This window comes from Eucyclogobius newberryi, unplaced genomic scaffold (genome assembly GCF_026437365.1).
Source record: "Eucyclogobius newberryi isolate DKJ021-1_F unplaced genomic scaffold, fEucNew1.0.hap1 SCAF_15, whole genome shotgun sequence".
In the NCBI taxonomy this organism is placed as follows: Eukaryota; Metazoa; Chordata; class Actinopteri; order Gobiiformes; family Gobiidae; genus Eucyclogobius; species Eucyclogobius newberryi.
In genome coordinates, this window is record NW_027315779.1 from 12,386,806 (window position 1) to 12,414,419 (window position 27,614).

At 45.5% G+C, this 27,614-nt stretch overlaps 1 protein-coding gene across 1 annotated transcript in view; it reads left to right on the plus strand.

The window, feature by feature from the left end:
• Positions 1–27,100, plus strand: part of fstl4 (follistatin-like 4) — a 257,455-nt gene extending 230,355 nt beyond the window's left edge. Inside the window, exons 10-16 of the mRNA XM_072446065.1 lie at positions 773–907; positions 2,523–2,549; positions 3,322–3,440; positions 6,345–6,494; positions 14,610–14,717; positions 22,816–22,925; positions 26,365–27,100. Coding sequence (XP_072302166.1) covers positions 773–907; positions 2,523–2,549; positions 3,322–3,440; positions 6,345–6,494; positions 14,610–14,717; positions 22,816–22,925; positions 26,365–27,067 — 1,352 coding nt within the window. The 3' untranslated portion in view covers positions 27,068–27,100. The remainder of the gene's footprint in view (positions 1–772; positions 908–2,522; positions 2,550–3,321; positions 3,441–6,344; positions 6,495–14,609; positions 14,718–22,815; positions 22,926–26,364) is intronic.
• The last annotated feature ends 514 nt before the right edge of the window (positions 27,101–27,614 follow it).

Here is a 27,614-nt window from a genome sequence, read left to right on the forward strand (position 1 = left end):
TATCATTTGGAACCGGTATTATTCTTGCTTTTCACTTTCTTTTGTACAATACACATTTTAAATTCAATCATCAGTCATCCTCATTTGAAACCAACTCACATATCAATAACAAACACATGTCACAGGTTTTACTTTGTATTTTGTCTCCAATTGGATTTGAGCATTTATAGAAACAATGGAACAATGTCGCGCAGACTCGACACACGGCACATGTTGAATAACGGAACTGACTCTGGTATAAGCGAGTTTTTATACCTGTTGCTTTTGTACGACAAGTGAATTCTCCTTCAGACGGCGGGAGGGTTGAGCACATGAGGGGAATCTCCAATCATCTTTGAGCCAGTCTCAAAGGCAAAATAAAAAAAAAAAAACAAAGCAAGCAAGAAAGACGAAGCAAAAACAGTCAAAAAAGAAGCCATTAAAAGCCATTCTAGTAAAGGTTTATTATAGAATTTACTCTTTTGACCTTGTTTGTGGTTAATATCTCTGTTATATTCACATGAAACTAAAAAAAGCAGTGGTAAGAAATGTCCTGAACATGTTTTAACTCATTATGGATCTTCAGACAAGGAGCATGGGCTGGGTTAACGTCAACTCGCCAAAACTGCATAAATAATGGCCTTGATTAAATCTTGGGTAGAACTGCAGCCACAGTACGGGGTGTGTCATGTTCTTTACCACAGGCGGTTGACAGGGGGCGCCGTTCTGCACGTCCTGAGCACGTGGTTTTTGCATGACTAACTCCTCCTCCTCTGACGGGTTCCCGTTTCAGCCGACGGGAGCGAGCTGCTGATCGGGAGCGTGCGATACGAGGACACCGGGGCCTACACCTGCATCGCCAAGAACGAGGTGGGCGTGGACGAAGACATCTCCTCGCTGTTTGTGGAGGACTCGGCCAAGAAGACACGTGAGTCTGACCGTCCGCACATGTGATCAGTGATGTAATCTGCTTGAGTATAAACTTTTAAGAAGCCATATGCAAGAACGGCGCAAAACCTCAGGCCAGTCTCGGGCTATTCACCTCATTCCGGAGGCTGCCGCGGGCGTCGGCAATAATTGTGCCCCCCTATCTGCTTTTAGCGTCGATTGCCGATTTCAATATCACATAAGTTCTGCACTGACACAACGTCGTTTTCGAGCTGCAGAAAAACGGTGCCTTGTTGGCTCGCCGAACGCTACATTATGATATATTTTGGCGGCGAGACTTTGTCCTTCGATCTCCACTTGAGTGAACGGAATTCCCGCTCGACTGGAAACGCCAAAAACGACGGAAGCAGAAAGAGGCAAAAGTGGGCGGAATAAGGTGAATAACTCCTCCCTCTTTCTCTTTTCTGGTTGAGGGCGGTCCGCCAGCTTTCCCTGTTTACACGGAAGCTTTATTGTTTTAATTTGAAAGTCCCGCAGTATGGCTTTAGATGTGTCGATAGCATGACATTTACTCCAGTGCATGTGTTTTTATTGGAAAACCATGAGCGGAGTCTCCTCTCCACAGATCTGGCCTGTAACTGGACCTGGTGGTGTGAGCAATAAAGCAGCAGAAAAGGAACATCATGTGCTACTACTGCTACTACTACATGTGTAAGTAGTAGTAGTAGCAGTTGTAAATGCAGTTGCAGTAGTTCGGCAGCAGATATTGAAACTGGCTCCAGGTGGTTTATCGAAAGTATTAGTAGTAGTAGTAGTATTTCTCGCGTGTTTACGAGCGCCTCTTGATACTTTATTGGATTTGCGCGGCGCTCGCCTGGAGTGTTCTCCATGAGTCCACGTGACGAGCGCTTGTTTCGCCAGGCGTGAAGTGGATCTAATCAGAGCCGACGCCCGACGACCGTCAATGTAGGATTAAAAGAAGTGGGAAAGAAAAACAGTAATAATACAATAATAATGACGTGGTTTCTCCCTCTCCCTCTCTTTTCCTTTCTTGCCCCCCCTTTCCGCCATCCTCTCTCACTCTCTCTCACTCTCTACCCCCACACTCCCTCTCTTCTCCTTCTATCTCACCTTCCTCTTCTCCCGCTCTCTCACCTCTGTCTTCTATCTCTCCTATCTTCTCCTTCTATCTTTCCCCTTTCTCTTCTCCCTCTCTCTCTCCCTCTTCCCCCTTTCTCTTTCATCTATCTCTTCTCCTCTCGCCTCTTCCATCTCTCCTATCGTCTCCTATCTTTGCCTCTTCGTCTCTCTCGTCTCCCTCTCTCTCTCTTCCCCATTTCTCTTTCCTCTATCTCTTCTCTCACTTCTCTCTCTCAATTTCCTCTTTGCTCTTTCTCTATATGCTCTCTCTTCTCTCTCTCTTTCTTGCTCTCTCTTTTCCCTCCACTCTCTCTTCTACCTTTCCCTCTTTCTCTCCCTCTCGGTTTCCTCTATTCTCTTTCTCTATCTCCTCTTATTCTCTCTTCCTCTCTCTCTTTTCTCCCTCTCACTCCTTTCACCTGCCACTCTTCTCCCTCCTTCCTCTCTTCTCCCTTCTTCCTCTCTGCTCTTTCTCTCTTTTTTTCCCTTGCTTCCGGTTTTGGCCCTCGCTGCAGTCGCAAACATCTTATGGAGAGAAGAAGGTAATTATACATTTTTATCATATATTTTTTGCCGTTCTCTCGCGCGCTCCATTTTTCACTCTTTTCCATCGCTCTGAACGCAGCTTTGACATTTCCAACGTAGATAATTTCTGCCAATTCTTATTTGGCGGAGCGTCGACGGGGAAAAATTACAGAATTTTATATTGGATAAATCGACCCCAGGCCTCACGACAAAACTCTCATTATTTGCCGTCCGAAAGGTTCTTTTTAGCATGTCTGCGTTTTGCGTTTAACGTCCCGATTTTTGGCAAATAAAAAAAAATATCCCCCCAAAAAAGCGCCTAGAGAATAATCAGCAGAATTCTTCACCAATATCTTCTCAAAACCGGTCTTAAATATTTGAATACAACATTTTCTGCTCCCGTTTACCGCTTTTAAGTAACAGAACGTCTTCTTCCACTGTAATTACGTTTGGCTTAAGTAAACGAACAAAAGAGATCTCAACATTCAATTTGCTCTCCGTTTACTTGGACAGCACTTTACGCTTGACCTGTTGTTTACAATGGTTCCGAGACATAATCTGTTTATCGGCATCTGCGGTGACGAGCTGCCGAGGCCGTCGTGTTTTTGAGCGTTCGCAAACTCGCCCCGTCCAACGCCAACGCTCTCGGGCAATGACTCGTCGACATCTCCGACACGGCGACGGTTATCTCGACGTCGCGTTCCTCGGCAGTCGGTGATCGCTTTGACCGATTCTGATTTCGCGCTCGTCGTCTCGTGTGTGTGTGTTTGATCGGTTGTTTTTTCCCAGGTCTGAGCGTGGGGAACATGTTTTACGTTTTCTCGGACGAGGGGATCACCGTGCTGCAGCCGAGCGAGTGCGAGATCCGGCGACACATGAAGAGGACGGACCGGATCGTGGCCACTTACGTAAGGACAAGAAATACAGACAATATTAAAAGGTGATGGTTTTACTAGAAGGTCGAATAAACGCTTCACACGGCGGAAACATGATCTGTGGGTGCGAAGAAGCCGAAAATGTCCAAAGAACTGCTTCTCGAGTCGAGGCCGTACACCCCACGGGACGTTTGAGCGTGCAGAGTAAAGCCACTTTGAGACCGAAGCGTTTGACGTGGATCGGACAGAGTTTTGAGCAGAAAGCTGATGATGAACCACACAGGAAGTGGTGTCATCTGCTCTAGACCTAAATCTGACCAGCCTTCTTTTTCTGTCCTTTGATGGACTTTATCGGCAACATTCCCGCTGCCGTACTTTGCCTCACTCGTGGAGCTTCGATGAGTATTTCCTAAAGAACTGTAATCCACGAGCCAAAACCTTGACATGTTCTGAATGGCAGCAGCAGACACCGTGACACTCTCAATGTTTTCTGCTGGACTTAGGTCGACATCTCAATCAAAAACTCCTCCATGGATGAAAGAAAAGGACGGCTTTAATTGTTGGACAAACAATGTGGTGTCAAAGCAGAACTAATTATATGGCGATAGAGCGCCCCCAGCAGCCCCCTTTTGAAAAAACAAACGCAAAAGCTTTTTTTTACATGTTTTTTGTGGCGCACCGATTTTTGCTCAGACACTGACACAGATGTAATTGGAAGCGCTTTGGCCAATAACCAATATTAGGCCAATATTTTCTATGTTATTGCTGTATTTTAAAATAAGGATCAAATCAATTTTAAAATGTTGAGTTTGAATACTCTTCGTTTTGGGGGAAAAGAAAAAGTTTGATTTGGCTCTGTGTTTAGATGTAGATATGTTATAGGCCATTATATATTATTAAAATGATCCTTCATACTTCATACATTCTGTGAATTCCCTGTTTTATTGATATTATTTCTCAGACTAAAGTGTCATCATCGCTGTCACTGTTAAAGCTCCTCAGACTCTTCTCTCCGTCTTTAAACCTCTCAGACTAAAGCTGTCTGGAATAAACATGTCTGAACTGATCGTCTAGGAAGAAAAAACAGTTATAAAGTTGCTACACTTATATTTAATGATAAGTTTCATCTAAAACTTGTCTAGTGCTTTTAAAAGTCTGTAACTCTTGTCATTTCTGGGTCTTTTGCCTCAGAATAAAGACTGGATTAAAGTTTACAGTCTGTCGTTTTGGACTGAAACCGATATCACTCAATGACCGATACCGATACTCGGCCAATATATCGGTGCACCCGCTTTCTTTCTTCATCATCATTTCCCCATGTGGGACAATAAAGGAATAGCTTATCTTATCTTATCATGAGAGAATAAAGTATAATCACATTAAAAAAAAAACATTTCCCTTGGCAGAATATTTGAAAAAAGAGCCAGGGTTTCTCAGGAGAGTTGTCTTCATGTCAATGCCGTTAATGTTGCTTTTCCGCCCAGAGACGGAAAAATGCACATGTCACCGTCACAGGGACTTAAAGATGTTTAATGAGGTGAAAATGTGACTTAGTTCTGCTTTAACTGAAGATAACGGGCTGCGCAACATGGACGGTGACTCCTCTAAAGTATTGGCACATTTGAATAGGGAATATAATCGGAAATGCACCTTTTCTGTATATTTATGAAGCAATATTTCGAGTAAATCATGTTCAATTGTATAAGGGGCGTTAAACTGCCGTAGAGTTTATACCACCTTTGAAACTGTCTGCCAAGCAAAACACTTTTAATAACATCCAATTTTGTGTTTTCCTAAATTCGCCACGTTTAAATCCAGACTCTTTGCTTCCGGCTGTTCGATCAAAGTCTTCCCGTCGCTCTGTTTTCCCCTCCACCTTTCTGAGCGTAACGGGATTAAACGAGTCCACGCGCGCCCCACACGTCCCTCGACAGGACAAAAAGGCTTAAGATGCTAAAAGTGAGCCGTTCCCGTGAGGCGTTGGTGTTCTAACGGACCCTGGGATTGGATTAGAGATCGATCCCGACTCGATAAGGCGAGGGGCCCCCGCACGCGGCGCCGCTTCTGCACCGGGAAAGAGCGAGCGCCAGGGAAAAACCGCCAGCCGAACGTAGCCGTGACTCAAGAGTGTTTCACAGTTTTATCACGCGCTCAAAGTGTCACAATAAGATAAAAAAACAGCGGCGGAAAGTAACAGTGGATCACAAAACTGAAAGTGCTATGTAAGTAAAATCTTTAGCTCATGTGTACAACAGTGGATACTTTTTACTTTCACTACACTTACATTACATTTGAGAGACGGTATCTGTACTTTCTACAACTGCATAAAGGTTTTTGAGTTCAAGTGTTTATCTTTGAGCTTCATTCTCTTCTGTCAGCGTCAATGTGTGTGAACCCTGACTAACTGTAGCCTCTCATCCCTTCTTCCTCCTCTCGTCCCCTCTCCCTCCTCTCGTCCCCTTTCCTTCCTCTTGTCCCCCTCTTCCTACTCTCGTCCCCTCTCCCTCTTCTCGTTCCCTCTCCCTCCTCTCGTCCCCTCTCCCTCCTCTCGTCCCTCCTCCCCCTCACGTCCCTCTTCTCGTCCCCTCTCCCTCATCTCGTCCCTCCTCCCCCTCTCGTCCCTCTTCTCGTCCCCTCTCCCCCCCTCGTCCCGCCTCCCCCTCCCATCCCTCGTCCCTCCTCTTGTCCTCTCTCCCCCCTCTCGTCCCCCTTGACTAACTGTAATCTCTTATCCCTACTTCCTCCTCTCATCCCCTCTCCGTCCTCTCGCCTCCTCTCCCTCCTCTCGTCCCTCCTCCCCCTCTAATCCCTCCTCCCTCCTCTCGTTCCCTCGCCCTCCTCTCCCTCCTCTCCCTCCTCTCGTCCCCTCTCCCTCCTCTCCTCCCTCTCCCTCCTCTCATCCCCTCTCCTCCCTCTCCCTCTCTCTGGCCCCTGCAGGAGGAGATGTGTCCTCAGGGTGAAGCCTCGGAGCCTCAGACCTGCGTGTGGTCGTCTGCGGTGAACGTTCGGGATAAATACATCTACGTGACACAGCCGAGCCTGAGCCGCCTGCTGCTCGTGGACCTCCAGGCCCAGAAGGTGGTTCAGGTCAGTGACGCTCACTATGAAATATAACCATCTACAAACGTGACCTCAAAGCTGTTTTAAGTGTGGAAGGAAGAAGTTGTGGGTTCAACAGCTCAAACGTGGCCCCGGCTCATCACCAGTGTTCAGCTTTGTCACTCTTTGTCTCTCTTTGTCACTCTGTGTCACTCTTTGGCACACCTTTTTGTCACTCTTTGCCACACTATGTCACACTTTGTCACTCTTTGTCACACTGTGTCACACTGTGTCACTCTTTTTCACACTATGTGACTCTTTGTCATTCTTTGTCACACTTTGTCACTCTATGTCACACTGTGTCACTCTTTTTCACACTATGTGACTCTTTGTCATTCTTTGTCACACTTTGTCACTCTATGTCACACATTTTCACTCTTTGTCACACCCTTTTCACTCTGTCACACCTTTTTGTCTCTCTTTGTCACTCGTCACTCTTTGTCACTCTTTTTCACACCTTTTTGTCTCTCTTTGTCACTCTTCGCCACACTTTGTCACTCTTTGTCACACCATTTTGTCTCTCTTTGTCACTCTTCGCCACACTTTGTCACTCTTTGTCACACCATTTTGTCTCTCTTTGTCACTCTTTGCCACACTATGTCACTCTTTGTCACTCTTTGCCACATTGTGTCACACTGTGTCACTCTTTTTCACACTATGTCACTCTTTGTCACTCTTTGTCACTCTTTGTCTCTCTTTGTCACTCTTCGCCACACTTTGTCACTCTTTGTCACACCATTTTGTCTCTCTTTGTCACTCTTTGTCACACCATTTTGTCTCTCTTTGTCACTCTTTGCCACACTATGTCACACTTTGTCACTCTTTGCCACATTGTGTCACTCTTTGTCACACTGTGTCACTCTTTGTCACTCTTTTTCACACTATGTCACTCTTTGTCATTCTTTGTCACACGTTGTCACTCTTTGTCACACTTTGTCACTCTTTGTCACACATGTTCATTCTTTGTCACACGTTGTCACACCCTTTTCACTCTTTGTCACACCTTTTTGTCTCTCTTTGTCACTCCCAAACAAACACAAAGAGTGACTCTTTGTCAAACTATTTCACACTTTTTCACTCTTTGTCACACCTTTTTGTCTCTCTTTGTCACTCTTTGCCACATTGTGTCACTCTTTGTCACACTGTGTCACTCTTTGTCACTCTTTGTCACTCTTTTTCACACTGTCACTCTTTGTCATTCTTTGTCACACGTCACTCTTTGTCTCTCTTTGTCACTCTTTGCCACATTGTGTCACTCTTTGTCACACTGTGTCACTCTTTGTCACTCTTTTTCACACTATGTCACTCTTTGTCATTCTTTGTCACGCGTCACTCTTTGTCACACTTTGTCACTCTTTGTCACACATGTTCACTCTTTGCCACATTGTGTCACTCTTTGTCACACTGTGTCACTCTTTGTCACTCTTTGTCACTCTTTTTCACACTGTCACTCTTTGTCATTCTTTGTCACACGTCACTCTTTGTCACACTTTGTCACTCTTTGTCACACATGTTCACTCTTTGTCACACGTTGTCACACCGTTTTCACTCTTTGTCACACCTTTTTGTCTCTCTTTGTCACTCCCAAACAAACACAAAAAGTGACTCTTTGTCAAACTATGTCACTCTTTGTCACACCCTTTTGTCTCTCTTTGTCACTCTTTGCCACATTGTGTCACTCTTTGTCACACTGTGTCACTCTTTGTCACTCTTTGTCACTCTTTTTCACACTGTCACTCTTTGTCACACTTTGTCACTCTTTGTCACACATTTTCACTCTTTGTCACACGTTGTCACACCCTTTTCACTCTTTGTCACACCTTTTTGTCTCTTTTTGTCACTCCCAAACAAACACAAAGAGTGACTCTGTCACGGGCGGCAGTAGCTCAGTGGTAGAGTGCTCGTCTTCTGATCCAAAGGTCGGCGGTTCGACTCCCCGCTCAGTCAGAGCGGTCAGATCCACTGGCCCGCAGGTTGGCGGTGCGATCACAGCTGCCTCATGTGAATACTGCCGTTGTGTCCTTGGGCAAGACACTTAACCCAACTTGCCCCCCAGTGTCTGCGTACATCTGGGGTGTGAATGTGTGTGTGAATGGGTGACTGGTTCCTTGATGTAAAGCGCTTTGAGTACCTTGACGGTAGAAAAGCGCTATATAAATGTGACCATTTACTCTTTGTCACACCTTTTTTGTCTCTTTGTCACTCTTTGCCACACTGTGTCACTCTTTTTCACACTGTGTCACTCTTTGTCTCTCTTTGTCACTCTTTTTCACTCTTTGTCACACGTTGTCACACCCTTTGTCACACCTTTTTGTCTCTCTTTGTCACTCTCTGTCACTCTTTGTCACACTTTGTCACTCACTTTGTCAGTCTTCGTCACACTTTGTCACTCTTTGTCACTCTTTGTCACTCTTAGTACGTTGAGGGACGTGCTACTTTTTGGTGAGAGCCTGAGATGAACAGTGTGTAGAATAACGCTGTCACACCAAAGGCTTGAGAGGTGGTTTCACTCGTTCAGGGTTCAGAAAAATCGGTCATGAGCTCTTTCTATTTGTGATGATCAGTTTCTTCAAAAAAGTGATACTAGAGAACTTGTGTTACTTCAAAACTTTTAAAAGTTACGTTGAAATTCTATGTAAAAGTATAGTCAAAATGATCTTCGGAATTGGTAGTTTTTGTATTGACTAGTTTCTATTTATACTTTTGACAACCTTAATGTGTAAAAGTGACTGTGGCCTTTGCCAGTTACGTTGAAACAATTGTAGCTCAAATGAAGTGAAATAAACAGATGGAAAGATAGTTCTGTACTGGAGCTGCACTGGAGCTGGGCACAAGCCGCAGTGCCACAGACGCACAGAGACCACATACTCCGTGACATAAATCAAACGCACCCCGAGCAATGTTAAGCCCGTGGAACAATATGGAGCCCAGGTGGGTGCTGCACGATGCACAATCCGTCTTCAGCAGCAGCGCTCGCTGTTCAGACCCTCGGGGCCCGTCCCTGGGTTAGCTTCATTTATCCTGAGGCGGGACGGGTCCATCTGAAGAGATGGGGAAAGACAAGAGCAAGCAGAGGGAGCAAAGTGGTGCCATTATAAAGATGTAGCCGTAAAAAAGAACTATCTTTACCGTGCAGAGACGTGTGGTTTGGAAGTCGAACAGAAATGTCCTGTAAAGAGGAAACCCGACTAAAGCTGCTGGCACCAGCAGGAGGCTGGTCCATGTTTAGTCCTGACTCTGGGCACCAGCAGGAGGCCGGTCAATGTTTAGTCCTGACTCTGGCACCAGCAGGAGGCTGGTCCATGTTTAGTCCTGACTCTGGCACCAGCAGGAGGCCGGTCCATGTTTAGTCCTGACTCTGGCACCAGCAGGAGGCCGGTCCATGTTTAGTCCTGACTCTGGCACCAGCAGGAGGCCGGTCAATGTTTAGTCCTGACTCTGGCACCAGCAGGAGGCTGGTCCATGTTTAGTCCTGACTCTGGGCACCAGCAGGAGGCCGGTCAATGTTTAGTCCTGACTCTGGCACCAGCAGGAGGCTGGTCCATGTTTAGTCCTGACTCTGGCACCAGCAGGAGGCCGGTCCATGTTTAGTCCTGACTCTGGCACCAGCAGGAGGCCGGTCCATGTTTAGTCCTGACTCTGGCACCAGCAGGAGGCCGGTCCATGTTTAGTCCTGACTCTGGCACCAGCAGGAGGCCGGTCCATGCTTAGTCCTGACTCTGGCACCAGCAGGAGGCTGGTCCATGTTTAGTCCTGACTCTGGCACCAGCAGGAGGCCGGTCCATGTTTAGTCTTGACTCTGGCACCAGCAGGAGGCCGGTCCATGTTTAGTCCTGACTCTGGGCACCAGCAGGAGGCCGGTCCATGCTTAGTCCTGACTCTGGCACCAGCAGGAGACCGGTCCATGTTCAGTCCTTGTTTAGGGCGAGAGGAGGGGGGTGAGAGGAGGCGGGAGAGAGGAGGAGGAAGAGAGAGAGTGGAGGAGATAGAGGAGGAGGGAGGAAAGAGGAAGAAGGAGAGAGGAGGAGGGTGAGGATGAGGGAGAGAGAGGACGGAAGAGAGAGAGTGGAGGAGAGAGAGTGGAGGAAGGAGGAAAGAGGAGGAAGGAGAGATGAGGAGGGTGAGGATGAGGGAGAGAGAGGACGGAAGAGAGAGAGTGGAGGAAGGAGGAAAGAGGAGGAAGGAGAGATGAGGAGGGAGAGAGTCGTAGTGATGAAGGAATGATTATGATATGAGTTAATACAAAAGCGATGCTGAATTTTAGGGAAGCAATTAGCATGTGAATGTTTCTAATCGTGTCGCGGTTGAAGAGAGAAAAGAGGGGGGAGAGAAAGTGAAGGAGGAGGGCGAACTGTAGTCAAGAAAAGTGAAATGTCTGGAGGAGAGAGAAAGAGAGGGAGAGAGAGGGAGAGAGAGCTGACATGCTGACGCTAACGTCTGGTGCTACGTCAACACCGAGGAAAAACACAATCCATTACTGCTGTGGGCGGAGGAGAGGGGGAGGGGCTGAGGAGGGAAAGAGAGAGAGAGAGAGAGAGGGGGGGGGGGGGTGCACTGAGGCGAGACCCAGAGCTGTGTTCACTAATGGCAGGTCCAGGCCGGGGTCGCGGGACGGTCCAAGCCAAGTGCCGCCTCAGCAGGAACTGGCCTGCACTGTAAAACCCAAAGCAAACACATTCGACACGTGGCCGTACGAGGCGTGTGGAAACGTCCGGTTGTGGCTTCACGTGTAACCGCGGTGATGGGTTAAACGGGACGCTTTGTGCAAAATTGACTTCTGGCGAGCTTTTAACTCTATTATTAGCTCAGCGTCACCGGTCTGGGTTTGAAGAGACTCGGGGAACGTCAGAAGGTGCGTTTGAAGCGGTGAAATCCAGTGAGAACAGCGCCGATTTTTTGTTTCCCTCTCCAAAGGCTCGCAGCGCTTCCCTCTGCAAAGGCACGCAGCGCTTCCCTCTGCAAAGGCTCGCAGCGCTTCCCTCTGCAAAGGCTCGCAGCGCTTCCCTCTGCAAAGGCTCGCAGCGCTTCCCTCTGTAAAGGCTCGCAGGCGCTTCCCTCTGCAAAGGCACGCAGCGCTTCCCTCTGCAAAGGCTCCCAGCGCTTCCCTCTGCAAAGGCTCGCAGCGCTTCCCTCTGCAAAGGCTCGCAGCGCTTCCCTCTGTAAAGGCTCGCAGGCGCTTCCCTCTGCAAAGGCACGCAGCGCTTCCCTCTGCAAAGGCTCCCAGCGCTTCCCTCTGTAAAGGCTCGCAGCGCTTCCCTCTGCAAAGGCTCCCAGCGCTTCCCTCTGCAAAGGCTCGCAGCGCTTCCCTCTGTAAAGGCACGTAGCGCTTCCCTCTGTAAAGGCACGCAGCGCTTCCCTCTGTAAAGGCACACAGCGCTTCCCTCTGCAAAGGCTCGCAGCGCTTCCCTCTGCAAAGGCTCGCAGCGCTTCCCTCTGCAAAGGCTCGCAGCGCTTCCCTCTGCAAAGGCTCGCAGCGCTTCCCTCTGCAAAGGCACGCAGCGCTTCCCTCTGCAAAAGCTCGCAGCGCTTCCCTCTGCAAAGGCTCGCAGCGCTTCCCTCTGCAAAGGCTCGCAGCGCTTCCCTCTGCAAAGGCACGCAGCGCTTCCCTCTGCAAAAGCTCGCAGCGCTTCCCTCTGCAAAGGCTCGCAGCGCTTCCCTCTGTAAAGGCTTGCAGCGCTTCCCTCTGCAAAGGCACACAGCGCTTCCCTCTGCAAAGGCTCGCAGCGCTTCCCTCTGCAAAGGCACACAGCGCTTCCCTCTGCAAAGGCTCGCAGCGCTTCCCTCTGTAAAGGCTCCCAGCGCTTCCCTCTGCAAAGGCATGCAGCGCTTCCCTCTGCAAAGGCATGCAGCGCTTCCCTCTGCAAAGGCACGCAGCGCTTCCGCCTGCAAAGGCACGCAGGCGCTTCCCTCTGCAAAGGCAGGCAGGCGCTTCCCGCTGCAAAGGCAGACAGGCGCTTCCCTCTGCAAAGGCTCGCAGCGCTTCCCTCTGCTAAGGCACGCAGCGCTTCCCTCTGCAAAGGCATGCAGCGCTTCCCTCTGCAAAGGCACGCAGCGCTTCCGCCTGCAAAGGCACGCAGGCGCTTCCCTCTGCAAAGGCAGGCAGGCGCTTCCCGCTGCAAAGGCAGACAGGCGCTTCCCTCTGCAAAGGCTCGCAGCGCTTCCCTCTCCAAAGGCTCGCAGCGCTTCCCTCTGCAAAGGCACGCAGCGCTTCCCTCTGCAAAAGCACGCAGCGCTTCCCTCTGCTAAGGCACGCAGAGCTTCCCTCTGCAAAGGCACGCAGCGCTTCCCTCTGCAAAGGCACGCAGCGCTTCCCTCTGCAAAGGCACGCAGCGCTTCCCTTCGCACGTTTTACGGCCGTCAGTACATCTGCCAAAACAGTCCGCCATTTTGGTTTTGGTTCGTCTCGGACCTTTGGCTTCCGCCCATGCCGCCGATTGGTCGGATCTCTGCATCGCTGGTGGTTCAGACTGGACTGCGGGGGGCGAGTCCAGACGGATTCTCGCCGTAACCCCACCCACGGCCCTGTGCTTACTGCGTTTTGGTTTTGGTTCGTCCTCATTTGGCTGAATAATGTTGGATGTATTGTAAAGATGGCGAGCCTTTTATTATTATTTGTGAAAGTTGGAAACAGACTGAATGATGAAGCGTTTTCCGCTCGGAGCGCTCCGGAGTTTTGCCGTGTTCAGTAGCTGTACATGAGTGTGGCTTTATAAAGGTCAGAGGTCATGCACCGCGATGACCGATGAAGCGATTCACATCAAACACACCTCACTCACTGCACTTGCGCTCACCTCAACAACACTTAGCAGTCAATACTGCCAATGTGACTCACCGCACTGAGACGGCGAGAGAGTCGAATGTACAAATACACAAACAACTGCACAAAATACTGTTGATGAAGTGTTTTTATATGAATGAAAAGGTAGCCGTTTGTGATTGGCTGACAGTGACGTCTACGTTGCATTTATTAAATTACAAGTATCTTTAGTGCTCAAAGAAATACATCAAATAAAGGTGCTATACTCTCACTCTTAGCAGGCTCGCGTCTCCACAGATCTGGTCTGTAACCTGTCGTCTATATGGAAACAGTTCATTTAAGAGTCGTACTGTGGAAATGTCCAATGATTAACAATGACATAACTATTCCACTATTAAAATGATCATATTTAGATAATTGCAGTTGTTATTTGGACTATTCAGACTCGAAAACACAATCCAAAAGACCTTTTTAGGGACTTTTAAGGACACTGACATAATCAAATCTAAATAATTTCTGGTTTTGATAACTAATACACTTTACCGTATTTTCCGCACTATAAGGCGCACTTAAAAGCCTTTAATTTTCTCAAAAAACGACAATGTGCCTTATAATCCAGTGCGCCTTATAGTGTGGAAGGAAAGGTTTCGCAGGTCTTTCCTTCCTGCTGCTGTCAGACTCTACAACAAACACTGCTAGCCCTGAACATGTGCAATACTGATGTAACCATGTGCAATACCATAATATTCATGTGCAATACTGAATCAACCATGTGCAATACCTGTAAATAAGAGTGTTCTATTTTGTTTTTCATACGGTTTACTTACCTGCTAATAGTATTACCTAGTCTTGTGCTAGTTATTTTTACTTTATTTTATTATTATTTTATTTTTATTATCTGATTTTTATCTTTATTTTTTATTTTATTATCTATTTTATTTTATTTCCCCCCTCCATTCCCTATTAAGATTGGAGAGGAGTTTTGTTAATAAGAGTTTTTTTGTTTTTGTTCATAAGAGTTCTATTAAGAGTGTGTCTTGAAAGTTCCTATAATCTGTCCTTTTCTCCTGTTTCTACTGCGTTGTAACAACAAAATTTCCCCTTGTGTGGATATTAAAGGATTATCTTATTTTATCTTAATTTGTCTAGTCCATATAGAAGCCTTCATTACCCATATTTGGTTAAAAAGTACATCATAAATTCTTACCGTACAAAGGAAAGCCTTGTTTGGCTCCTCAACTAATGGAACAGATATTGCTGTAGACGACTGTAACCTTCAGTTGCAGCCTTAATAAGAATCAAATTTACTCCAAACCGTGCTGACTTCCTGTTTTGTCTTTCCGCAGGTGGTGGCCACGGACCCGTTCCCTGTGAAGCTGCAGTATGACAAGTCACATGACCAGGTGTGGGTGCTCACCTGGGGCAACCTGGACCGGACCCACCCCACGCTCCAGGTAAGAGCTGCCCACTAATGAGCATTTTAGAAACATGAGCACCAACACCTTAATTATGGTGAGGTGAGATCACGGCACTTCTATTTCAGAGCCTGAATTTATACATGTGTGTATGTGCGTGTTTGGAAGTGGGCGAGCACTTCGCGCAAGATTACGTGCGCACTTTCGCAGCCGTGCTTCGCAAGGCCTTACGGAACTAAAAGGCCTCTCGCCAGCTAGTGGCACAATAGAGAACTCAGGATAAGCTATATATATATATATATATATATATATATATATATATATATATATATATATATATATATATTCACCAAAGAAAGTTCCAAGTTTGTGAATCCTTTTTTTATTCACTGTGACAATGACAATAAACCTTTTTTTCTGATTAGTCCCACTCTTTGTCATTATTTTGAGCGCTTCTAAAAACGTGCCGCGGCCCTTCCAGTGCCTGTTCACAGATCTGACCCGTAACTTTTTCTGGTCACCTCTAGAGCTGATACGCGGCGCAGCAGACCTTCTCAGAGTTCCATGACGGTCCGGGCGGCAAACGTCCTGTTTCTCTAACAATAGCTTTGGTGTTAGCATGCCATCAACTGACAGCGGAGGGAAATTTAAAAAAGCTAGCTTGCTGTACAGTTGTAATGAAGGTGATTTGAAACGCTTAGATTGATGACTTAGCGCTGAAGACACATTTTTAGCCTAATGTCCCTCCGTTTTTTCGTGGCGTGGATCGGTTTAGACTCGACTCGCATCTGAATTGTAAAGTGGAAACACACGACGAGGCCCCGGTGACAGCCGTCGTTCAGACATGTTTGTGTTGTGAAGCCGATTTTGGCCGCGCACCGGTACAGCAGACTGTTTACTGACACTTTGTTACGCGCAAAGAAGAGTTGAGCTGACACTAGAAACAGCGTCAGGGCTGAGAGAAAAACACAAACAGTGGCAACAGCGAGGCGCGTAGTGATATTTCTGACTAAACGCCAAATGTACAGCACAGCGCAAACGAGATGCGTTGGAATCGGTGACGACGGCGGAGAACGGTCTATAATTATCAAAACTATTGTCGAATTTGTAAACATTTTTTTTATTCTGTTTGTGTTAATATTTGATCATTTTGTGACTACATTGCACCCTAGATTTAGCACCTAGCCCTAATTTTCATTTCCTCATCTACTTTCCATGAAGCGTCTGTATTTATGTATGTGTGCCGTCGAAACTAAGCCACTCCGAGACAGTTCTAACATGAGCACCAACACCTTAATTATGGTGAGGTGAGATCACGCCACTTCTATTTCAGAGCCTGAATTTATACATGTTATACGTTGTACATTTCTTGCTCAGAAAACATTTTTAATTAGCAGATGAGTTTGTGGGAAGATGTTAATTGTTCTGCTCTTCGCTCGCCTCATCTGTCGGGTTTGTCACCTTCTTGTCTCCGCGAAGATGTTCTGGCTTTTAAGCATTTCAGCTTTCTTTCATCAGCAACATTTTGTGGACTTTTCTAACTCCATCTCTGGAACAAAAAACACTCTTGTTTTACGTCGTCATGTCCCTGCAGACAAACAACACCAAGAGCTTTTATTTTTCTTGAGAGAACATGACATTCACTATTGTTTCACATTTTCACACCTGAACGGCAAAACTTTTTTCATACAGTTTTTGAGCCTCTTCTTCTTCAGTGTGCTGCAGTTTTAGTTGCACGGTTAGGCCACAGTTATTATTTTACTTGGTTTACGGATCCGCTGCACTTAGATTATTGATTTCTACAATATAAATCAAATTATTATCAATGTTCTTTTATAAAGTACCGTCGACAACGCAAAATAGCATTAAATGAAATATAAAAAGCGGTATTAAGTCAAAAGATAAGAGCGCGTGAAGCAATTTTTCGTCAAAATCCTGCTGGAGTGCGCGCGGCCCGGGAGAGTGTGAGAAGACGCGCGCGCCCGTTTCCTTGTCTGCTAGGCGCAGCGCTAACTCCTTTATATCGCAAATACACATTTTAAACCCGTTTACTACATTTTCTCCAGCGCGTTTTGCCGTGACTATAAGGGTGCACACTTAGAAGCGTCTGTTTTACCGATGCAAAACACGCTAAATTTGCTGTTACACTCACCTGCGCCCCGCGTCTCCCCCCCTCCTCCCGTCGTGCGTTTTGGGTAAACCAGGAAAACAAATAAACCTGTTCAATATATTTCATTTAAAAATCCGTAAACCAAGTAATAAAATAACTGCGGCCTTACAGCACTCGAAAGGTGCAGTACGAAGAATGCTATCATTATGTGTGGTATTTTCAATGTTTTATTTGGCATGTATTCACTGTTCATATCCTTAAAGGAATAATGGAGGATTTGTCGCCGATTTGAGAACTCAAGCGGAAGTGCGCATGTGCACTCACCACCGTGCGGAAGCAGACAACAGCCTCGCTGCTAGACGTGCGTTTGTTTATTAGTGCGACGGATCACATCGCATCTCTCGTCTCCGTAGATTTTCGTCTCTTCTGAGTCAGCTCGAACTGTCTTTCTCTGTCTTCATTTTGTCCTGTACACTGAGGGAACTATATTATGATAGATCCATGTACTTAGACACACACCGGCATATCAACCACGCATGCGCAGCCAGGGAAACGTGCTGCTCTCCTGGGGACGAGCCAACGAGGCTGCAGCTGTGCAGTAGGTGCGTCCTATGATTGACATGTGAATGAACTACTCGGCTGTCCACGCCACGAGGAAATGAGACAAAAAAATCCTCCATTATTCTTTTAATGTGGCTGCTTTGGGGCAGCACAACAACAATCTCATATAAATAAAAGGACTTCTAAGATAAATTCAGCGACTGAATTCTAGAGGTTCTGATTGGGAGATTTGCAATAAATGTAAAACTTGTTGTATCCATTCAATTTAATTTAATTTAATTTACCACCGTTTTATGAGTAAAACTATCTCTTATCGCTACCACCTTAAAGGACAAATGTAATGCATTATTTCTATTGTTATTGGTCTTCAAACAGGCTCTTACATTTACTTTGGTATCTTATGTTTTAGAGAAAGAAAAACGTTTTTTTTAAAATGAACATTGTCACTCTGGCTTTTCCTTTTGGCTCCGTCTACTGGCAGAAGAGGGAATTACACAGGGGCGATAACAAGTGCTAGCTTTCCTCCGACATGCTAATGCAGCCACGCAGCTGTACTGATCATGACTTGACGACAGAAATGCTCATAACGAACCCAGCGATGATTTACGAACACAATATCTCAGGGCGACGTCATAGCAAGAATGTGACATCACACATCGGAGAGTGTTTTCGGCGCTCGGAGGGGAGAGGACCTTCTAACTAGAATTCATCAAACTGGCGTGAATGAAGCTAAATGCTACTCCGGGTGTGTTTCTGACGAGGGAGAACTGCGCATTTTGGGTGATGTGCGCCGTTTATGAGAAAACACCGTAGTTTTATGTTTCAACGTTCGTGACAAATGACTGATGTCCTGCCGCGGCGACAGAACACAAACACACTGCGGACGTCGATAAACTGGATGCACAGCCACCTCCGCACATGTCCGCGCATCTTCTTTTCTCTCTCAGTGTTTTCTCAGTGTTCTGCTCTCTTTATCACACTCCTCCCCCGCCACTCTCATCTTTATCCTCTTGTCTCTATTCACCTCTTTTCTCTCTCGTCTCTCTCTCTCTCTCTTTCTCTCTTTACTCACGCTCCTCTTTCCTGACTCCTCATCATCCCTCCTGCTTTCTCGCTCTCTTTCCCTATCCTCTCTATCATCTGCTCCTCTCTTCTCCTTCTCTTCCCCTCTCTTGCCTTACTCTCTCTCTCATCTTGGCCTCTCCGTCTCTGTCCTCTCTCCTTTTGCTTCTCTTTCTCTCTCTCTCTGCAGTTCAGACAATTGTAGTGTCAAAACCGGTCCGCAGTGCGCTGTTTGTTTAAATCCATTGTTTCTGAGCCTCCGTCCGCATTTCCCTGTGAAGAATGTGCACTTTGACACAGTGTTGGGAACAAACGTGACACTTTTTTACCACAAAATTCCCTCCAAACGTGTGATTTTGTCCCTCTCGCTCTCTATCTCATCGCTCCTTTTTTTTCCCTCGTTCTTCTCAGCGTGTGAGTTTGACAGAGGATTTGTCTTTCTGTTTATGACACGCACGCTCACTCCTCATGCATCAACTTCAGCGGTAACATAGTTAAAATGACTAAAGGTCTCACACGCGGCATTATTCAGAGCTTATAAACTGACTTTTGACACGTTGGTGTTTGACATTTATAAGTAAATGTAATTCTGCCTGGTATCACACAAAACGCACAGGTGACTGTTTGCAATGCAGTTTTCTACTGCTTTTTGTTTTTGTATTTCTTTTTTCGTTCAAACCGGCGTGAACAAGTGGCAGTGTGTAAAGGGAAACTGACCAACAAAACTACTATTACAGAAAGTTCTGAATAGGAATCATATATCTAAATTGCAGAGACAATTTACGCGCAAGGAGCACTTTTTTATTTTATTTTTTTAAATGCACTTAACAAAATAAATGTGTCATATATATATTAATTTAATAACTGAAATAACTATTGGGTAAAAAAAATTGAGCCTTGTTTACAGTATGGATTTATTTTGTATCCTTATTTGTGCTTAAAATTATAAATAATAGATCATTTTGAGTTTATTGACTGTATTTTTTTTTTTTGCATAATGCTGCCCAGATCAGAATTAATTTTATAAACTTACCTATATGTGTAAAAGTATAGGTCAAAATAGTTAAAATTTTAGGCAACTTCGTATAATAATAAAATGAAAGAATTTAACTTTCTGTAAAAGTAGAAGTATAACCTGTTGTATGTGCAGGTTTATAATAACAAGTTTAATACAATAAAATATTATACATAAATAAATTCACCAGAAAAGTCTCCTTAAAGGGCACCTTTAAAAAGTTACTCAATCTATTTGTGTTATTGTAACTCAAGTACAATCTCAAACCTAACCAATTTCAGTGGCAGCAGCCATTGTAGTTCACCTCATTCTAACCGCTTCATTCATCAGCGCACCAGCAGTTCTGTTTTGTATTGCCATAGCTCAAATTACTTTACTTTGTTTTCCATACATTTACATCATTTAAAGTTATACATGATGCTACCAAGATTAAGTTAACTATAAAAGTCATCTGAATAATGCATGATACAGAACCTTTACGGAGTCATTAAAATTAGTTCTTTCTACCTGCTCTAAACACCAGTGTGTGGGTGGCGGCCTTTGTTAAACTGGAAACACTATTAAAATGTATTACCTGTCGTCTGTATTCATGTCTTTGTAAATAATGGATTTTCAAAGAGGAGACAGTGGCGTTTTGGGGGAAATGTCACCTCATTTGAATGCAAACGCCTCAGATAAGGAAGCTACAGACGGTTTTGGAAGCAAAGTGAGTGTTGTCGAGAGCAAAAAGCTAATCAGGCTCAGCTAAACCCGCCGGTATGAGCGCGCGGGGGGGGGGGAGAATAAGAACGCAAAATGATAGAAGTTAATGCTGCAGGCGGTGAACACACACAGCCATGTTTTAAAGGTGCACTCTGTAACGTTTCTGGTGATGAGTCTTCCTCCACCTGCTTTATGGACTGCTCGGCCATATGCCATTAATCTTGCATTTAGAACACAGTTGCAGTTGGAACACAGTTGGGAGACTGTCAATATACGTAAGAAAAAGTGAAGGTCCAAGTACACTGCCTTGTGGGCCCCAGTTTCCCATCATTGCCTCTGACCCCAAGAAGCCCCAGATCACTGGACGTAATGACTACAGACCTGTGGCGCTGATGTCTGTAGTCATGATGTCATTTAAGCGCCTGGTCCTCCCCCACCTCAAGTTCCTCACCTCCCCCCTGCTGGACCCCCTGCTGGACCCCCTGCTGGACCCCTTGCAGTTCGCCTCCATCAACCTGGCACTCCACTTCCTCTTGCAGCATCTGGACTCCCCGGGAACCTATGCCAGGATCCTGTTTGTGGACTTCAGTTCTGCATTCAACACCATCTTCTCTGCTCTGCTCCAGGACAAGCTCTACCAGCTCAGCGTGCCTGATTCCACCTGCAGGGGGAGCACTGACTCCACCTGCAGGGGGAGCACTGACTCCACCTGCAGGGGGAGCACTGACTCCACCTGCAGGGGGAGCACTGACTCCACCTGCAGGGGGAGCACTGACTCCACCTGCAGGGGGAGTACTGACTTCCTGACAGAAGAATGTCTCAGACACTCGGACTATCAGCACTATCAGCAGCTCTTCTCTCTCTACACAAACTGCTGCACCTCCAGCCACGACTGATCAAGTCTGTGGACGACACCACCCTCATCGGGCTCATCTCAGACGGGGATGAGTCTGTCGACAGGAGGGAGGTGGAGCGGCTGGTGTCCTGGTGCAGCGGTAACAACCTGGAGTTCAACGCCCAGAAGACAGTGGAGATGCTCGTGGACTTCAGGAAAGTCATTCTTCAATGCGTTCCCGATTTGATTCTATATATCTTGTTTTTATTATTGCTCATCGTTGTATGTTGCACCGAATCACCAAAGCAATGTTCCTATGTTTGTGAATTTTGTTCATTGGCAATAAACCTTTTCTGATTCTGATTTTTCTGACTTTAGGGGCTCACATGTGACTTGACCAATTTGATACAATTTATACAAATATGATTTTAGCATTAAGAAAAGTGAAAAGACTGAGATTTGGTCAACAAGACAAAACGGTTCACTGTATAAAAATAATTACGGAATTAAATAAAACGGCATATCTCAGACAAAGAAATCTACAATTGAATAGTTAAACAGCAAACTGTCCACCAGCTCCATTTTGAACAATGTATTCTATAATGTTGTGGTTTCACCCAACTGAATGCATTTCATTGGATTTTAGCCTTAATCAAGAGTCTGCGGTCGCCTCTTCTCAAACTGCTGACTCAGAGCTGTACAGGACGTGAGCGATGAGCAGAAACATCACCAAAACAAAGCACTCGATCAAAGACGGAAGAGGAGACGCATTTCTGACATCGCTGTCACAAAAGTGAGATGTTTATCAGGTTCAGGAAGGATGTGAATTTCCAGGAGAAGCAGAGACAGACGGAAGGCAGAGAGGGCAGGAAGTCTGCAGATGGTGAAGATCTGAATTCAGTTAGTGCTAGAGTAACGTGTGTTTCAGCACCAATGAAAACAAAACGAAATACCAACAGGCTTAATGATTTGACTTTAAACAGCAAAGCATCATTTTAACATGTTATTATTATTCTTGTGCTTACTTTACGTGCACTTTTGACCAATTTGAAAAATCATCACACTTTTTCTGATTAGATTTTTTAGGGGACATATTATGCTAAATCAACTTTTAACTGCGTTTCCTCATCATTATGTTACACAATGTTTTTATCAGTTCTGCAAGTTTAAACAGGAAGTTATTGGACATGTTTCCATTGATCAATATTGCTGTTCACAATGAAAAAAAATATTAAAATGGTTGATCTAGATGTGTCATAGCTCAGTATAACTATCTGAACTATCTGAAAAAGCATAGAAATGTAAAATGGTTTTGTGTTTTTTAATCATTTAGAAAAACGTGCATTCCGTGAATGGGGTCGCCTCTCCACAGATCCAACCTGTGTCTTGGCCTGATGGCGTCACCTGCTTAGCTTTAAGGAGATAAGTTTAATGCCACATCTTCGGAAGAATAAGTAGAAGAGGTCTCAAAATCGTCTGGATACTGTTTGAGCATTTATTCTCTCCTGAGCTCTGATTGGTCTTGTCCAAAGGGAGGAAATTTGCCCCGTCACTCTCACCGCTTGGGTCGTTAAAGCCTATTGACGTCTTGCTTCCATTTTTATTTACAAAAGGGTTTTCTTTCTTGACAAAAAATCCCTTGTTCCCCTGCAATTCCAATCACGACTTATCATCTAGTATCAGTTGGATCATTGATGCTTCGTTGCCCGTTCAGCAAACCTCGAACGGCGTGCGCAGACCTTCCGCGTGTCTAAGTCTACGCCCGCTTTTACCCGCGGCGCGTGAAAGCGTCGAACGCCGTCAGCTTCGGGGTCGATGGTCTCAGATGCTTCGTGTTCTCTTGTGTTTCCAGGTGATTCCTCAGGCCAGCGTGGGCGAGGTGCACAGCGCCATCCGCACCACCTTCCAGCGGGTCCAAGACTTCTTCATCCCTCCCACCAACCTCATCATCACCCACGTCAGGTAAGCCACAGCGCCCCCTCTGGTGTCTGTGCGGATCCCGCCCTGGCCAACTATCTGAGCGTCAGTGTGTTCCGTCTCATATTGATTCTGTTCTTACCTCGCTGAACGTATTGCTTGAAATGAGAGCTGCACAACATATCGCGAGTATTGAGTATCGATTTCGCACTAATCGTTTTAGTTTTGCTTTGTTTTAGTCTCAGTTTGGTCTCCGCTTTACAGAATTTGACTCACATACTGTGAATTGGGCGTGAACAGATTATTTGTGGTATAGCTGAAATGATAGTATATTCCAAATAACGCAACAATATCAATAAAGCAAATTAGCAGTGCAAGGACATTTCCGTGATAGTATTCAATTACAATTTCAGATTTCGAATGTATTTTGCTTGATGTTTGTGATTGGATCCAACCGAATGCTGATGTGCTTCTATCTTATAAAGTAAAGTTTATTCTATTCTAAATATTTCAAATGTAATGTTTAAAGGAGCGCTATTAGAATGTTCCGCAGTATGGCATTAAACCTCGCCTCTTCTCAGATCTGACCCGTAACTTGGCCTGATGGCATCACCTGCTTGTCCTCAGGGAGATAGATTAATTTAATACTGTACTGCGGAACATCCCCGGCAAAAATCTGCAATCCCTCGGTCGTCCAGTGAAGGTTAAGGTGCTCTTTACCCTCTGCATTTGACCCACCCTTCACTGCCGCTGGTGCAACCTGGCAGGAGCAGCGCCCGGGGGGCACATCTCCAGACCTTTGTGCCAGGCTTGGTCAGGACAACCTTGACATTTCCATGGAGATGTAACAGGCGTCCCACCAGAAAAGTGACTTGACCGGTGCGTTTTGAGTGTGGAGACCCATAGCTACGTCTGAGTGTTTTTTATCTGAATCCATCCATTAAAACCAAAGTTATGATCATTTCAATTCCATTAAAAATGTGCGGAAAAATACGCGCTCTTTTATGCGCGCGTTACATTTCTTATAATAACTTTTTCGTCTTTTGTGATAAAACTAAACGGAAAAAAACGCTAGCTTGTGCTAACCCGGATGTTCAGGATGCACACGAGGGATGTAAACATTAGTCACATGACAAATAGTCAAAGAGAAAGAACGAACGAGAGGAATCATGCTGTTTTTGAGTAGTTTTGGAGAGTTTTAGTATTTCAAGTATTTCATTGTCAGTAATATAGTTGTTTTGAAGCAAAATGAGGGGCACGCTTCATGTTGATCAAGTTTAGACCTGGTTTAGATCTGCTTTAGTCCTGGTTTAGTCCTGGTTTAGACCTGGTTTAGTCCTGGTTTAGTCCTGGTTTAGTCCTAGTTTAGACCTGGTTTAGTCCTGGTTTAGTCCTGGTTCAGTCCTAGTTTAGACCTGGTTTAGTCCTGGTTTAGTCCTGGTTTAGACCTGGTTTAGTCCTGGTTTAGACCTGGTTTAGTCCTGGTTTAGTCCTGGTTTAGTCCTAGTTTAGACCTGGTTTAGTCCTGGTTTAGTCCTGGTTTAGTCCTAGTTTAGACCTGGTTTAGTCCTGGTTTAAACCTGGTTTAGTCCTGGTTTAGTCCTGGTTTAGACCTGGTTTAGTCCTGGTTTAGTCCTGGTTTAGACCTGGTTTAGACCTGGTTTAGACCTGGTTTAGTCCTGGTTTAGACCTGGTTTAGTCCTGGTTTAGTCCTGGTTTAGACCTGGTTTAGTCCTGGTTTAGACCTGGTTTAGTCCTGGTTTAGTCCTGGTTTAGACCTGGTTTGGTCCTGGTTTAGACCTGGTTTAGTCCTGGTTTAGTCCTGGTTTAGACCTGGTTTAGTCCTGGTTTAGACCTGGGTTGGACCTGGTTTAGACCTGGTTTAGACCTGGTTTAGTCCTGGTTTAGACCTGGTTTAGTCCTGGTTTAGTCCTGGTTTAGACCTGGGTTGGACCTGGTTTAGACCTGGTTTAGACGTGGTTTAGACCTGGTTTAGACCTGGTTTAGTCCTGTTTTAGTCCTGGTTTAGACCTGGTTTAGTCCTGGTTTAGACCAGGTTTAGTCCTGGTTTAGTCCTGGTTTAGACCTGGTTTAGACCTGGTTTGGTCCTGGTTTGGTCCTGGTTTAGACCTGGTTTAGTCCTGGTTTAGTCCTGGTTTAGACCTGGTTTAGTCCTGGTTTAGTCCTGGTTTAGACCTGGGTTGGACCTGGTTTAGACCTGGTTTAGACCTGGTTTAGTCCTGGTTTAGTCCTGGTTTAGACCTGGTTTAGTCCTGGTTTAGACCTGGTTTAGACCTGGTTTAGACCTGGTTTAGTCCTGGTTTAGACCTGGTTTAGTCCTGGTTTAGTCCTGGTTTAGACCTGGGTTGGACCTGGTTTAGACCTGGTTTAGTCCTGGTTTAGACCTGGTTTAGTCCTGGTTTAGTCCTGGTTTAGACCTGGTTTAGACCTGGTTTAGACCTGGTTTAGACGTGGTTTAGACCTGGTTTAGTCCTGGTTTAGACCTGGTTTAGACCTGGTTTAGACCTGGTTTAGACCTGGTTTAGTCCTGGTTTAGTCCTGGTTTAGACCTGGGTTGGACCTGGTTTAGACCTGGTTTAGTCCTGGTTTAGACCTGGTTTAGTCCTGGTTTAGTCCTGGTTTAGACCTGGTTTAGACCTGGTTTAGACCTGGTTTAGACGTGGTTTAGACCTGGTTTAGTCCTGGTTTAGACCTGGTTTAGACCTGGTTTAGACCTGGTTTAGTCCTGGTTTAGACCTGGTTTAGTCCTGGTTTAGACCTGGTTTAGACCTGGTTTAGACCTGGTTTAGTCCTGGTTTAGACCTGGTTTAGTCCTGGTTTAGACCTGGTTTAGACCTGGTTTAGACCTGGTTTAGTCCTGGTTTAGACCTGGTTTAGTCCTGGTTTAGACCTGGTTTAGACCTGGGTTGGACCTGGATCACTCACATGGAAGTACAAGGCCTGTGATGTGGCTCTCTGTGTCATTTTGGAGAGAAACTGTTTTGAGAAGTAGCACAAATAGAAAAACGCCTGAGGATTTACCTACTTTTTATTGAGAATAGTGGCTTATTGCTTGTATATATCACAAGAATACTTTTATATGTTCATATTTGCACCTTGTGGTTCAGTTTGAACCTTTTTAAATGCTTGGTTGAGCATGTTTGAGGGTTTTACAATGAAAAAAACATAATTTTTCTAGACAGACTTTGTGTTTTCTGTGTGTGTTTAGGTCCAGTATGTTGAAATAGTATGTCAAAGTGAAAAACTAACTAACTGATCATATAGGTGAGGTTGTGCTGAAAAAAAGATACCCAACATTGGTCTGGTAAACATTTCTTAATGTAGTATATCAGGGCAAAATTGAAGGTACCCAAAACGGCCAAAAAAGCTCCGGACCCCGAAGGGTTAAATAGATAATCAACGCTACTCGAGTGGTTTGTATTTTCACGACTTTTAACTTCCCTTCTCGTATTTTCTACCACAGGTTTGCCTTCCTCTTCCTGAAAAATGAGCCGGCCGTGCACAAAATCGACCTGGAGACGTTCCATCGAGTAAAGACCATCAGCCTGAAGAACTATAGCTGCATTCCACAAAGCATGGCCTACACCCACCTGAGCGGCTTCTACTTCATCCAGTGCCAAAACCAGCACAAAACCTTTAAGAAAGCCCCTCCCCAGCTGCTCGTCGACAGCGTCACGGACACTGTAATCGGCCCCAATCTGAACCTTTCCGGACAAGCTTTCGTCTCACCTGATGGCCGCTTCATCGTGACGCCAGAAATGCAAAATTCCAAGCTAATCGTTCAGACTGTTTCTTTCCAGGGAGAGCTGAGGCTAGAACAGGAACTGGACAATCCTTTGGCTACTTCCGATTTAGTTTTCCAGCCTTCTTTCACGGAGCCCAACCAACATCTGGTGGTGGCGACGTCCCGCACGGGAACCGATTTGCTCTTCGGGGATCTGTCGTCGGGAAGAGTCGAGGTGCTACAAAGTCTAAAGCATCCGCTTGGAGATTGGCCGTGGGGCGGGCCAAATCGAGTCGTCGTTTCGAGTGGATTATTTGGACAATACCTGGTCACGCCTTCGTCCGAATCGCTTTTCGTTCTCAATGGAAAACAAAGAACGCCTCATTGCGAAGTTTCGGACATCAAACGAGGGAACACAGTTGTTTGGGTCGGAGAAGTATGAGTCACGACAAACCAGGTTAATTTCTAGCGTAACGGAAAAGGGATAAAGAAAGATTGCGACGAATTTATTAAGATTTAAGTGGACTCAACCCTAGGACTGAGCGTGAGGAATATTTTGGGTTTATTGTATCAAAGTAACACTAAAAATAGAGAAAACATAAGAGTTGTGATTTAGCCACTGGGAGAAAGTGTCAATGGCGTTCAGTGCAACAGTGATCTATGTGCACTTAAATTGTACATTGCTGCACTTCCTTCCATGTTGTTACGGCAAATAGAGGGTTTTATTAACAAAACTACGAACTATGCACAATGTTCACTTTTTTTAGAGTAAAAAGCTTTCTGATTTTACCTTTCACCGTGTCGGTCGTTCTCACCCGTGCTGCATATTTAGTCACCCCCCCTTGTCTGTCTCGCTGTCTATCAATGTGCTCCGTTGAAAACTGTTTCAGATTTGTTTTTCCTCTGTCTTGTACCGCCGCCGCCGCCTCGGCACGCCGCAGAGGTCGTCCCGATCCTTCACATGCACATGTGTAACTGTACGTGGTTGA